The 15,501-nt window shown below is 42.3% G+C and overlaps 1 protein-coding gene and 1 long non-coding RNA gene across 2 annotated transcripts in view; one reads left to right on the top strand and one right to left on the bottom strand.

Moving 5' to 3' along the window:
• Positions 1-9,596, top strand: part of itga2b (integrin, alpha 2b) — a 73,941-nt gene extending 64,345 nt beyond the window's left edge. Inside the window, exons 27-30 of the mRNA XM_051936388.1 lie at positions 3,710-3,823; positions 6,087-6,188; positions 7,418-7,540; positions 9,107-9,596. Of these exons, the coding sequence (XP_051792348.1) occupies positions 3,710-3,823; positions 6,087-6,188; positions 7,418-7,540; positions 9,107-9,214 (447 nt within the window). The 3' untranslated portion in view covers positions 9,215-9,596. The remainder of the gene's footprint in view (positions 1-3,709; positions 3,824-6,086; positions 6,189-7,417; positions 7,541-9,106) is intronic.
• The window catches only part of LOC127530168 (uncharacterized), a 556,902-nt gene that overhangs the window by 63,323 nt on the left and 478,078 nt on the right, over positions 1-15,501 (bottom strand). The window lies entirely within an intron of this gene.

Below are 15,501 nucleotides of genomic sequence, written 5' to 3'. Positions count from 1 at the left end.
GTCCAGTTTCTGCTTTACTTTTTTTTGTGTGCTCTCGCACTTGCATTTTTCGTCTGGCTATTTTTTTTTCTAAGGTAATATCTCTTCAAATCATCTTCTCTAAGATCATTAGACTGATGTGACCAAGTGAGGCTTCATCTCCTGAACTAAGTTCTACTTTTTGAATCAAAGGATATGAGGTCAACAAAATAAAATGAACCAAATACAAAACAACACTGAAGTCATTGTCATGAATTTTCCAGCTTGGCTTCTTCATTCCACTCTTTGCATCCTGCCGACTACGCCATTTGTCTTCTATCAGTAGCTTTGGACTCATAACAAACTATACAGTCAAATGAAACAGCAAGTAAAACCCACAAGATATACAGTAAATTTATATAATATACTGTAAGTCTTTAGGGACTTTCAAAACTCGACTTGATGTTTTTTTGGAAGAAATAAGTGGATAGGACTGGCCAGCCTTGGTGGGCTGAATGGCCTGTTCTCGTTCAGATTGTTCTAATTTTTTGTATCATGGAAATATAAATGTGTACTTGATATTAAAAATTGTATTCAATATATTCTTTCAATAACTATTATTAATTTTACTTTAATTTATACATCATCAGTTTAACAATAATGTGTAAACATTGCACATGCCAATTGCACAATAAGCTGCTACGTTCCCTTCGTGTTCCTGGTAATCATACATTTAATTTTGTTTATTTGCGTCATTATCATAATTAAATGTAGCTAAATTTATTGAAACATTATATAATACTAACACTTTTTCTGTGTTTTTAGATGACTCTTTTTACTTTGCACATAATCGAGGTAATGCATATGTAATCAGGAAAAGATTTCACCACCGTATTCGAAATCCCTAAGTGCGAAAATATCATTTTAATATAAAGTTTGATTCTATTTGATGAGATAATTGATTGTGTATCGATATCATCAGTTCGTTACGAAGAGAAACGAAGAGATCTGATATTTGAGAAATATTGCGCAAATGAAGGTGGTTCTAATGACCTTTCCCTCTGTCTCAGTATATGAGAAAGTCAAGGGGAGCGCACTCCCGATTTTTACATTTTCAATACCTTTATCTAAAGACCAGTAACAGCGCACTGCTTTAACGATGACGTGCAGTGAATCCACTTGCCTTGATCATTCCTAGTTATCACACTCATTATCTGGAAGTGACGGCGAAGGTGGTAGCGATGAGAACAGCGCCTGTACGCATGTGGTGCACGACCGCCCTGCTGGCCGATGCTGAGAGTTGATTCTACAATAGAATAAAATAAAAAGAGGAATAACCTTGGAGATCAATCATCACCCCGAAAGCGGACAATAGAGGTCACATAGTATATGTGTAGCAAATTTCAGGTCAATAGTTCAAACGGTTTGCGAGCTACAGGTGATTTAAAACCCTGGACAGACAAACAAACGGACAGCCACGGTAGCAAATTATATATAAAGACCAGTAACGGCGCGCTGCTTTAACGATAACGTGCAGTGAGTACACTTGACTTGAGCATTCCCTGTTCTCACACTCATTATCTGTACGTTTATCATTCGTTTGCTCAGAGGTTGATGCGCTTGCTGCTTCCTGAGCGGCTCTTCTTTTCTCCACCCTGCTTCTTCTCTTCGTTCGTTGGCATCTTTTCACATTAAAACTGATTAAGTCAGTCCTTGTGTTGCAATTGCTTAGTACGTTAATTGTTACTTTTTCACTTAAGCTGGCACTCAAGATCTTCAATCTGTGTCAAGAATGATTTATGATATGAAGAGGTAGGGGAAGTGACGGTTGACTGCTGCCGAGAGTTGATTCTACAATAAAATAAAATAAAAATAAAAAGAGGAATAACCTTGGAGGTCAATCATCACCCCGAAAGTGGATAGCAGACATCACGTAGTATATGTGTACCAAATTTCAGGTCAATAAGTCAAACGGTTTGCAAACTACACGTGATTTAAAATGCTGTACAGACAAACAGACAGCCACGGTAGCATATTACATAAGAAGATCTTCTTCTTTCAGCTGCTCCATTTAGGGGTCACCACAGTTGGTCATCTTCTTCCATCTCTTCCTGTCCTTGTCATCTTGTTCTGTCACACCCATCACCTGCATGTCCTCTCTCACCACATCCATAAACCTTCTCTTAGGCCTTCCTCTTCTCCTCTTCCCTGGCACCTCTATCCTTAGTACCCTTCTCCCAATATACCCCTCATCTCCCCTCTGCACATGTCCAACCCAACGCAATCTCGCCTCTCTGACTTTGTCTCCCAACCGTCCAACTTGAGCTGACCCTCTAATGTCCTCATTTCTAATCCTGTCCATCCTCATCACACCCAGTGCAAATCTTAGCATCTTTAACTCTGCCACCTCCAGCTCTGTCTCCTGTGCCACCGTCTCCAGCCCATATAACATAGCTGGTCTCACTACTGTCCTGTAGACCTTCCCTTTCACTCTTGCTGGTACCCGTCTGTCACAAATCACTCCTGACACTCTTCTCCACCCACTCCACCCTGCCTGCACTCCCTTCTTCACTTCTCTTCCACAATCTCCATTACTCTGTACTGTTGATCCCAAGTATTTAAACTCATCCACCTTCACCATCTCTACTCCCCTAATCCTCACCATTCCTCTGACCTCCCTCTCATTCACACACATGTATTCTGTCTTGGTGGTCCTACTGACCTTCATTCCTCTCCTCTCATATATCCACCTCTCCAGGGTCTCCTCAATCTGCTCCCTACTCTCACTACAGATCACAATGTCATCAGCAAACATCACTGTCCACGGGGACTCCTGTCTAATCTCGTCTCTCCATCTGTCCATCACCATTGGAGATAAGAAAGGGCTCAGAGCCGATCCCTGAGGTAATCCCACCTCCGTCACTCCCACCATAGACCTCACCACTGCCACACTTTCCTCGTTCATATCCTGTACCACTCTTATGTACTTCTCTGCCACTCCCGACTTCCTCATACAACACCACAGCTCCTCTCGAGGCCCCCTGTCATTTGCTTTCTTCAGGTCCACAAAGACACAATGCAACTCCTTCTGGCCTTCTCTAAACTTCTCCATCAACATCCTCAGAGCAAACATCACATCTGTGGTGCTCTTTCTTGGCATGAAACCATCCTGCTGCTCACTAATCATCACCTCACTTCTTAACTGAGCTTCCGCTACTCTTTCCCATAACTTCATGCTGTGGCTCATCAGTTTTATCCCCCTGTAGTTACTGCAGTCCTGCACATCCCTGTTATTGTTAAATATCGACACCAGTCCACTTCTTCTCCACTCCTCAGACATCCTCTGACTTTCCAAGATTCCATTAAACAATCGGGTTAAAAACTCCACTGCCATCTCTCCTAAACACCTCCATGCTTCCACAGGTATGTCAACTGGACCAACGAAGATATGTTGTTTAAATGAAGATCACATTTTGATAGGTCCACATGTGATAAAAAAAAAGAAAAAATAATCATGGGGTCACATAACTGTATAGTCTATTATGAGTCCAAAGCTACAGACAGAAGAGAAATGGAGTAGTTGGCAGGATGCAACGTGTAGAAAGAAGGCACCAATCTTCTTGAGTTGAGCTGGAGAACTCATGAAAAGCATGTTGTTTTTTTGTTTTACAATGTTCTCCAGCTTCCTTTCTATTCATGTTAATATAATGTCATTTTAATTTGTTTGTCTTCTTTGTTATCTCTGTGGCAGAACTGCACAACCACAAAATGCATGAGATTCATCTGTGTAATGACCAACTTGGAGAAGGGCCAAAGTGCTGTGGTCAAAGTCCTTTCTCGACTCTGGGTCCAGAGCTTCTTGGAAGTAAGAAGAAACAAATCCAGGCTTGTTATTTAACCTAAAATATCATAAAAGGTGACATATTTTGGATGTAAACCTGCAGAGGATAATTGAAGAGTCTCAGCCCTTTGTTGTGATCCTGTCACAAAAGTCTCAAAAAAAAAGGCTGTAGGCCTCAAAAACAGACCTGCTCTTTACTCACCGGGTCTGCACCAAACTGTGACCTCATCACTTCAGGCAGCCTGGCCCCAAATTCAAGAGGCAGGCTTATACCCCGTGTATGCCCAAAAATGCAGCAATGGCTTTTAAAGTCACAAATATAAAAAAGAAGGGAGGGGATAACTAGAAAAACCTCTGGTCAAACAAATCCAAAGATCTTTAAATGTATAAAGATTCATTGAAAGCTTCAAAACATAAAGGCACAAAGCACATAAAGGAGTAAAAAAACAAACAAATCCAATCATCAATAATCTCAAATTCGAAGCTGCAAAGAACCCAACTAAGGGTCTGAATATGCCAATGAATGGCAGGTTTCAGTTTTTGATTTTTCGTAAATTTGCAAACGCTTCTGAAGACATGTTCTCACTTTGTCTTTATGGGTCATGGAGTGTAGATTAAGTGAAGGGGTCTGAAGACTTTCAGAATCCACTGCAGAATTAGAACATTAGGACAATCTAGGGGAGAACGGGCCATTCAGCAAGCCAGTCCTGTCCACTTAACTCTTCTAAAAAAACATCAAGTGTAGTTTTGAAAGACCCTAAAGTCCTCCTGCCCACCACACCACTTGTTCACTTATTCCATGTGTCTATTGTTCTCTGTGTGAAGAAAAACTTCTTAATATTTGTGTGTAATTTCCCCTTCACAAGTTTCCAGCTGTGCCCTCGTGTTAATGATGGACTCATTTTAAAGTCACCGTCTCGATCCACTGGACTAATTCCCTTCATCATTTTAAACACTTCAGTCAGGTCTCCTCTTCATCTCCTTAAGACTCAGCTCTTTTAATCGTCCCTCCTAACTCATCCCCTGTAGCCCTGAATCAGCCTAGTTGATCTTCTCTGGACCTTCTCTAGTGCTGCTATGTCCTTTATGTGGCCTGGAGAGCAAAACTGCACCCAGTACTCCAGAAGAGGCCTCACCAGTGTGTTATAAAGACTTGAGCAGAACCTCCTGTGACTCGTACTCCACACATCAAGGCGCTATATAACCTGACATTCTGTTAGTCTTCTTAATGGCTTCTGAACACTGTCTGGAAGTCGATAGCTTAGAGTCCACTACGACTCCTAACTCCTTCTCATAAGGTGGACTCTCCGTTTTCAGACCCCCATTGTGTGTTCAATCCTCACATCTTTTACTTCCTATGTGTAATTCTTTACGTTTACCGACATTAAATTTCATCTGCCACAAATCTGCCCAGTCCACTCTGCTGTCCAAGTCCGTCTGTGATGATTTAACAGATTCCAAATTATCTGCCAATCCATTTAACTTGGTATCATCAGCAAACTTAACCAGCTTGTTCTTTATATTCCTACCTAAATCATTTATATTTATTAAAAATAGCAGCAGCCCCAGCACTGCCCCCTGCTGGTCACCACTCTTAACATCACCCAATTCTGATGAGGTTCCTCACACCATCACACTCTGCTTCCTGTGTCCGAGCCAATTCTGTACCCACCTACACCCCACACCCTGAACTGCCACTTCTTTTAGTTTGATGCCCACCCTCTTGTGTGGCACCTTATCAAATGCTTTCTGAAAGTCCAGATCAGTAATCTCCTCTGCTCCACTCTGGTTGTATCCTTTTGTGGCCTCCTCATTGAATTCCAGCCTGTTAGTAAAACACGACCTCCCTCTACTGACCCCTCGCTGACTGTCCATTCAAACTCTTGTTCTTGCCAGGTGTTGCTCAATCTTCTCCTTAATAATTCCTTCCATCAATGTTCATGTGATGCACATTAAGCTTACTGGCCAACAGTTGCTTGGATCTGCCCAGTCCCCCTTTTTATATAATGGGATGATATTGCCCATTTTCCAGTCCTTCAGAATCTCTCCAGTGTGTGGTGACTTCCTCTATACACGTGTCATGAAGGTTATAAGGGTTTGTGTTTTTTTAAGATTCTAGTTGTCTGGAGAGGACAGGAGGTCCCCTGTGGTGCCAACCATGCTCCTACAATGCCCCCTGTTGAGTCCCAACATCAGTATGGTTCATAAAGCGGAAGCATTTGTCAGTCATTCACCTGGAAGCAGGTAGAACTTTCCCTCACTTTTCTATGCTCTTCTTTTTCTCCAGAGACCCTTTGAAGATTACATCCTTCGGTCCAAGGCAGAATACTGGGTGACCAACATGCCATACAAAGTCCAGCCGACGGTGTTCCCCAGTGGGACAGCTGAGGTAAACCTGACAAGTTCCGCTCAGGGGGTTAGTGAAAGGACCAAGCAAAATCCTGGTCTTGAAAATGTGTGTATGAAAATGTGCTATTGAAGTAAATGTTGTGATCAGTATGAACTGTTTTATTTTGGTCTTGTCCAACTAGTCGTGGGTGTACCATCTTGATGTTCTGCTAGGCCTAAATTTCGAGTATTACATTAGACTCTTCCTGATAAATGAACACCTTGGTTTTCCTCTGGTAGCCTCAGATGTATCATTTTGCCCAGTTTTTGGTAGTCCAAGATGAATCTTTTGATATCTGTCCCATTCAGAGTATGGACCCTAAAATCTTGTTCTTCTACCATTGGCATAGGGCAGGAGTGTCCATCTCCAATCCTGGAGGGCCGCAGTGGCTGAAAGTTTTCATTCTCACCCTTCTAATCAGTGATCAGTTTTCACTGCTAATTAACTCCTTTTCCCTTCATTTTAGTAGCCCTGTTTTTAAGGATTCAGTCCTCTAAATTGATTCTTTTCTTCTTTAAATGGCAGCCAAACAGAAATGAGAAGTGAAGTGAGCCATCAGATGACTCCAACCGATTTCACTCCAACCAGTTTCTTAATTAGAAGCCCCTTCTTGTTGGTAATCAAAACCTGTCCTCATAGGTGGCGCAGTGGTAGTGCTGCTGCTTTGCAGTAAGGAGACTGTGGAAGATTGTGGGTTCGCTTCCCGGTTCCTCCCTGTGTGGATAGTGCTTTGAGTACTGAGAAAAGCGCTATATAAATGTAATGAATTATTATTATTAACCCATGATGTAATTCCATGGTTTGTTGCTGCTCTTATTCTGCCACGGCAGACATTTCCGAAACCGCTGATTGTGTTAATTTTCCTAAGAACACCGTCAAGATGTTTTTGGTGACCTGAGCTGATCAGCCTTATTGAGACCTTCAGTTCTTTCTTTATTTTCAGATATTGTGTGATGGGCACAAGTTAGCTGGTCATGTTTGTTTGGCTGCAAAGTTGGGGGTCTGGGTAAAGTCGAAAATCACTGAAAATCACTTCAGGGGCCACTGTACAATGGCTCAGCCAGTGCTTTGACCCCAAAGGTCATGTGAAAAGACCCTCAGGGATTAGGAAAGTATATCAGACCTTGGGGTCCTCTCACAAATATGGAGAAAATGGAATTATCTTGAGTTCCCCTCACTTTACTCAACCGCAAAAATTCATAAATACATCTGACCTGCGCTTCTTTCAGACCCAGACAGGAGTTGTGTGGGTCACCCCAGATAATGCCAAGGAGATCCCTATTTGGTGGATAATCGTAGCTGTCATCGGCGGCCTGATCTTGCTGGCCCTTTTGATTTACATCTTCTGGAAGGTAAAACGTCAATCTATCATATGGCGCCTTTCATATCTATCTATCTATCTATCTATCTATCTATCTATCTATCTATCTATCTATCTATCTATCTATCTATCTATCTATCTATCTATCTATCTATCTATCTATCTATCTATCTATCTATTATATAGTGCCTTTCATTCCATCTATCATATAGTATCTTTCACATCTGTCTATTCTTCTGTCTATCATATACTGCCTTTCATATCTATCTATCTATCTATCTATCTATCTATCTATCTATCTATCTATCTATCTATCTATCTATCTATCTATCTATCTATCTATCTATCTATCTATAGTGCCTTTCATGTCTATCTATCTATCTATCTATCTATCTATCTATCTATCTATCTATCTATCTATCTATCTATCTATCTATCTATCTATCTGTTATATAGTGCCTTTCATATCTATCTATCTATCTATCTATCTATCTATCTATCTATCTATCTATCTATCTATCTATCTATCTATCTATCTATCTATTATATAGTGCCTTTCATATCTATCTATTATATAGTGCCTTTTCTATCTATCTATCTATCTATCTATCTATCTATCTATCTATCTATCTATCTATCTATCTATCTATCTATCTATCTATCTATCTATCTATCTATCTATTATATGGTGCCTATCTATCTATCTATCTATCTATCTATCTATCTATCTATCTATCTATCTATCTATCTATCTATCTATCTATCTATCTATCTGTTATATAGTGCCTTTCATATCTATCTATCTATCTATCTATCTATCTATCTATCTATCTATCTATCTATCTATCTATCTATCTATCTATTATATAGTGCCTTTCATATCTATCTATTATATAGTGCCTTTTCTATCTATCTATCTATCTATCTATCTATCTATCTATCTATCTATCTATCTATCTATCTATCTATCTATCTATCTATCTATCTATCTATCTATCTATCTATCTATCCTTGGACAGGTGTTCTGTGATGCTTTTAATTAAGTGGATCATTCACAAATCATGAGGTTTAAAGGGTGAAACACAATAAAAAGAGATTTATCAAAGAATTTCGTAATTAATTTCTGACTTTGGTCTTACTAATTTTTGCACAATAAAATTAATTTGTGCAAAAACTCCCAAATTAACTCTTGAAATACAGTAAGTAAAACTCAAATAAAGTGCACAGTGTCATCTTCCTGTAGAGCCAGCTCGGTGAAGGTTTGAATTAGTTTGGTTTGCAAATCGAGAGGATGAATAAAAATCTGTCCATCCACAAGCCCCCCATGTGTTCCCACTGCATTATAGGAAGCACTGCCACAGCAACTGCTCTACAAATCACAGCTCCCACAGCCCACAGTGGTGAAAACAGGAACAAATAATTATAAACTTTTCAGAGAAACCTCTGATCGAAAAACAACGTGTACCACTTAACCCCTTGAGTCCAAAACCCCCCAAAGAAAATATCCAAACTAATGTTATTCCCAGTAGGAGATGTGCAGAAAATTAAATTAAAAGTGTGTTTCCTAACAATCATCCTCATTGTCCCTTCCCTGCAGGTTGGATTTTTCAAGAGAACTCGACCTCCACAGGACGACAATGAAGAGCTCTCCCCGGATGACGTCGCTAACTCTGTGTATGCTGATATGCAAAGTAAAACGGACTGAAAACGCCAACATTGCAGCAGCTCTGGGGACTGCCATGGGCTTCAGTCTTTCATAGGGATTTATAAAACTGCATTCTCTTTCATTTGTGTCATCTGCTTTTTAGTCAAAGTTTATGAATTTCGTCACCTCTGTCCATTTCAGCATGAAACTGTTCTCGAAGATAAGCCCAGATGGAGGACGCCTGGACCTGGTACATTCCCATTGTACAATTTTTCTCACCACCATTATGAAGATCCCAGTTATATGCCGGGCATGTGACTCCTTGAGCCCAGTGAGCCAAGTTTTGGTTAATCTTTCAGTTTTTAATGCTGTTTGTTTCTATTTTCATATTTCCACCTGCCTTTGCTGAAATAAGTAATAAAAAAAATAATTTTGACGCTTACTTCTACTGTGCAACATTGTTTTATTTCTATTGGATCCTCTTTTCCGTTTCCTCATGACTGTTCCAATCTTGCTTTAATAATAATAATAATTCTTTACATTTGTATAGGACTTCTCACTACTTAAAGCGCTTTACATGGTGAGTGGGGAGCCACTTCAACCACCACCAATGTGTAACACCCACCAGGAGGAGGCGATGGCAGCCATTTTTGCGCCAGAATGCTCAGCACATGTGAGCTGTTAGGTAGGGAAGTGGCGAGAGAGAGAGAGAGTTAGAGACGGGGGAGGATTAGGGGGCCAGAACGATGTGGGCAGTTTAGCCAGGATATCAGGATACGCCCGCTCGCTTTCCTGTCTTCCTTGGATTTTGACCTCTTCCTGCAATCCGATGCCAGCTCTTTTCCACATGCCGTTCTTCTTACATTTTCTTCTGCTGCGTATGGACCTGCTACCTCAGATTAGAGCAGCAGGACCCACACGGTCAATGCTGTGCAAGTTCACACCTCACAGGAACGAGCTCAAAGTTCAGTTCACACCGATTAAAAGGAATAAATTCACATTCATAGTTCACCATTTTAATTTTGAACTCGTTCATTTTCAGTTCATTTGTATTTTTTAAGGAGTGAAAATAAATAACCCCTGAGTTTACTTTAATCAATTTTGCATGCCTTATATTAGGCTATTACAGTGTTCTTGAATAAAATACAATAATTATGAAGACTTTTTTTATTTAAATACACTTTATTGAGTTATACCCAGCGACAAACACGTATAACCATATATGCTAATATCCATCCATCCATCCATTTTCTAACCTGCTGAATCCGCACACAGGGTCACGGGGGTCTGCTGGAGCCAATCCCAGCCAACACAGGGCACAAGGCAGGAACCAATCCCTGGCAGGGTGCCAACCCACACACACACAAACACACCCACACACCAAGCACACACTAGAGGGCCAATTTAGAATCGCCAATCCACCTAACCTGCATGTCTTTGGACTGTGGGAGGAAACCCATGCAGACACGGGGAGAACATGCAAACTCCACGCAGGGAGGAATGCTAATATCCAGCCATCCATCCATCCATTTTCCAACCCGCTGAATCCGAACACAAGGTCACGGGGGTCTGCTGGAGCCAATCTCAGCCAACACAGGGCACAAGGCAGGAACCAATCCCGGGCAGGGTGCCAACCCACCGCAGGACAATGCTAATATCCTCCAGGTCAAAAAAGAAATTAAATTGACGCAAGTATAAATGACCGCTCTGTTTCCAACCATGTGAACCAACGTGTAGGTGAACTAACTTTTTTACCCTGCCGGTCAAAATTCGCGTCACATATTGCTTGTCCAATGGGGAAAAAGCTGAAGTGGCCTCGCAAAGTCCAACGTTTTCCTAAAATCAAAAGCGGAGCTTCACCGTGTGCTTGAGTCATCCGGGGGTGCAGCTTAAGCACAAGCAGGCAGACACAGGCAGCACCGATTTGATTTGATATTCTTTTTTTCCCGAATACAAATAAATGGTAAAAAAAAAAAAATCGTATGAAATAAATATTTGTAAAAATCCACTATTTGTGCTTATCAGAATACCGTTTTCAGATTCGGCTCCGCCCCTACATTACAGGCAGTGGTGTAGCTAAGAGTTTGTGCCGCTCGGGGTGGGCGGTGCTTCAATTTTCTGCCCACCAACATATCTGAATATGTTAACTTATTTAAATAGAAAACCAAAATGACGTATGAAGAAAAATAAAGATAAATTTTGCATTGATTTATTAATATATTGAGAAACAGCAATAATTTTTCACATACTGTATAATCTATCTATATATCCATCCATCCATTATCCAACCTGCTATATCCTAACTACAGGATCACGGGGGTCTGCTGGAGCCAATCCCAGCCAACACAGGGCACAAGGCAGGAAACAATCCCCGGGCAGGGTGCCAGCCCACCGCAGGGCACACACACCCAGCGCACAATTTAGGTTCGCCAATATACCTAACCTGCCTGTCTTTGGACTGTGGGAGGAAACCCACACAGACACAGGGAGAACATGCAAACTCCACGCAGGGAGGACCCGGGAAGCGAACCCGGGTCTCCGAACTGCCAGGCAGCAGCGCTACCCACTGCGCCACCCATGTAAATCAAAGGTATCCTTCAATAAGGGCGCGCACAAAAAGGCGAGCTTCAAAAGGGTGACCTCAATTAATTGGATGTTTTAATATTCTTGCTTTCACCTTTTTTATACGTTCAATCATTGCCTTTATCTAATAAATTTTCTGTAATCATTTTGTTGCGTTTGACTTTATTCGCTGCGCCCAATCGAGGTTGCCCTTTTGAAGCTCACCTGTTTATCCATCCATCCATCCATCCATCCATTTTTCAACCCGCTGAATCTGAACACAGGGTCACGGGGGTCTGCTGGAGCCAATCCCAGCCAGCACAGGGTGCAAGGAAGGAACAAATCCCTGGGCAGGACGCCAGCCCACCGTAGGGCACACACACCCTCACACCAACCATACACTAGGGACAATTTTAGGATATCGCCAATGCACCTAACATGCATGTCTCTGGACTGTGGGAGGAAACCAACGCAGACAAGGGGAGAACATGCAAAATCCACACTGGGAGGACTGGGGAAGCGAACCTCAGGTCTATTTCTAATTCTATTCTCACTTCCATGCATCATAATCTTCACACTTACTATTATTTCGTAGACACGTCATTTTGAGTAAAGAGTTAATTACGGCAAGGCACAGCAGCTTGAAAGTTACGCTTCCTGATTATATTTGACAGAGGATTTAGGTAATAAATTCAACTTTTAGTTCAGAAGGTCAGCCAGTCATTTTCTAACCCGCTTAGTCCTGAACACGGTCATGTGGAGCCTATCACAGCCACAATAGGGCACAAGGCAGGAACAAATCTTACACAGGACGCCAGTCCATCACAGGGCGAATACACACACCAGGACCAATTTAGGATCACCAGTTCAACTAACCTGCATGTCTCTGGACTGTGGGAGGAAACCCACGCAGACACGGGGAGAACATGCAAACCCAGAAGGACCCGGAACACAAACTCCAGTCTCCTTACCGCGAGGCAGCAGCGCTACCCACTGTGCCAACGTGCTGCCAGTTTTTTTTCAGTATTGGGGTTATTGCAGCAGTTTTAAAAGATGAAGGCGCAGTACCAGTAGTGAGAGAAGAGTGGATTATAGCAGAGATAAGGGGGACCAGAGAGGGGAGGCAGGCTTTGACCAGAAGTGTAGGGAGGGGGTCCAGTTGACAGGTGGATGGCTTAGACTTACAGACGAGATCTGAGATTTCATGTATTTGATTTGAAATCCATTTGCACACTTTTCTGAGGACACATTTTCACTTTGTCATTATGGATGGAAATGAATTGGGCAGAAATGAAATCTACAGTTAAGTGAAGGGGTCTGAATACTTTCGGAGTCCACCGCCTATCGGTGTCAAATGATTCCGACAGACAATACCGTTGTTTCCTATTCGTTACTTAGGGACAAGCTGACAGAGATGGGATTAGATTCATATCTAGTGGCATGGATGGTGGACTATCTTACAGACAGACCTCAGTATGTGCGTCTTGGGAACTGCACGTCTGACATTGTGGTCAGCAGCACAGGAGCGCCACAGGGGACTGTACTTTGTCCGGTCCTGTTCAGCCTATATACATCAGACCTCCAATACAACTCGGAGTCCTGCCACGTGCAAAAGTTCGCTGATGACACTGCTATGGTGGGCTGCATCAGGAATGGGCTGGAGGAGGAGTATAGGAACCTAATCAAGGACTTTGTTAAATGGTGCGACTCAAACCACCTACACCTGAACACCAGCAAAACCAAGGAGCTGGTGGTGGATTTTAGGAGACCAGGCCCCTCATGGACCCCATGATCATCAGAGGTGACTGTGTGCAGAGCGTGCAGACCTATAAATACCTGGGAGTGCAGCTGGATGATAAACTGGACTGGACTGCCAATACTGATGCTCTGTGCAAGAGAGGACAGAGCCAGTTATACTACCTTAGAAGGCTGGCGTCCTTCAACATCTGCAATAAAATGCTGCTGATGTTCTATCAGACGGTTGTGGTGAGTGCCCTCTTCTACGCGGTGGTGTGCTGGGGAGGCAGCATAAAGAAGAGGGACGCCTCATGCCTGGACAAACTGGTGAGGAAGGCAGGCTCTATTGTAGGCATGGAGCTGGACAGTTTAACATCTGTGGCAGAGCGACGGGCGCTGAGCAGACTCCTGTTAATCATGGAGAATCCACTGCATCCACTGAACAGGATCATCTCCAAACAGAGGAGCAGCTTCAGCCACAGACTGCTGTCACCGTCCTGCTCCACTGACAGACTGAGGACATTGTTCCTCCACCACACTATGCGACTCTTCAATTCCACCCGGGGGGGTAAACGTTAACATTATACAAAGTTATTGTCTGTTTTTCACCTGCATTATTATCATTCTTTAATTTAATATTATTTATTGTATCAGTATGCTGCTGCTGGAGAATGTGAATTTCCCATTGGGATTAATAAAGTATCTATCTATCTATCTATCTATCTATCTATCTATCTATCTATCTATCTATCTATCTATCTATCTATCTATCTATCTATCTATCTATCTATCTATCTATCTATCTATCTATCTATCTATCTTTAAAAGTCCCCGACAATCTGGGAGATGCGGCAGTAAGCAGGTACATCTGAGATGTTGCTGGTTCCTTGTCTATAAACTTTATGGGTCCTTCATCGAGTGAGGAATAAAAACACAAGCCTGGGCTGCAGGGTGACGGCTGCTAATTCAAAGAGTCTGCGAGCCCCCCAGCCAAGTTGTGGTGTTTTCTTTATTTTTTTTTTTTCCTGAGGTCCACCTCTGCGTCGAATGACTGAGCAGCTTTCTTCTAAATCATCCTTTTGAAGTCAAGCGAGTATCCAAGTTGGCAGCATTGAAAGAACAAATCTCATTGTGCGTGTTGTTTCAGAGGAAATCCTGCTCGTTAGTCGTCTTTATTTATTTCATTTTTTTTTTCCCCCTTCAGGCGCTTGATTTTAAAAGTAAATATCCTGTTGTTTTTTTTTTAACATGGCTGGGAGGAAAGATTGAGCCGAGGAGAACGAAGCTTTTCATACACACTGCATTGTCTTTAGGGCTTAGACAAAGTGCCAGGAGGGCTCATGAGGGCCCGCGGAATTAAATGGCGTAAACGATTTAGCAAAAGAAAAGAAAAAAAAACAAATTTAAAAAGTTCAGTTTTAGAAACCGCTGACATCAGGCAAACTGCTCAGCTGCCCGATGTTTAACAGTACAACATCAGCGTCTTGTCAATGTGATGGCCCGTGCCAGCCACCCATGGCATTATCTCTTGTCGGGGCAGTCGAGGATGGACCAGGGCAAGTCAGGAGTCAAATACGATTATTCACAGTGTAGAAACAAATGCAATATTTCCATCCATCCATTATCCAACCCGCTATTTCCTAACTACAGGGTTACGGGGGTCTGCTGGAGCCAATCCCAGACAGCACAGGGCACAAGGCAGGAAACAAACCCCGGGCAGGGGTGCACAGCCCATATAATATTTATTTATTTTTATTAAAGTGCATATAGAAATGGGCTGTGCACCCCTGCCCGGGGTTTGTTTCCTGCCTTGTGCCCTGTGCTGGCTGGGATTGGCTCCAGCAGACCCCCGTGACCCTGTACTTAGGATATGGCGGGTTGGATAATGGATGGATGGTTAGAAATGTGCAAAATTGTGCCAAAACAACCGTAATCTTCATAAAAACCCAAGCACAACAAGGTGTTCAATAAAGAACTTTCTGTCCTCATCTCAAATGGACAGCCCTGCAAAGATCTCCGCAACACTCTGGGCAACACATCACGCGACG

This window comes from Erpetoichthys calabaricus, chromosome 14 (genome assembly GCF_900747795.2).
Source record: "Erpetoichthys calabaricus chromosome 14, fErpCal1.3, whole genome shotgun sequence".
In the NCBI taxonomy this organism is placed as follows: Eukaryota; Metazoa; Chordata; class Cladistia; order Polypteriformes; family Polypteridae; genus Erpetoichthys; species Erpetoichthys calabaricus.
This window is presented reverse-complemented; position numbering and strand designations above follow the sequence as displayed.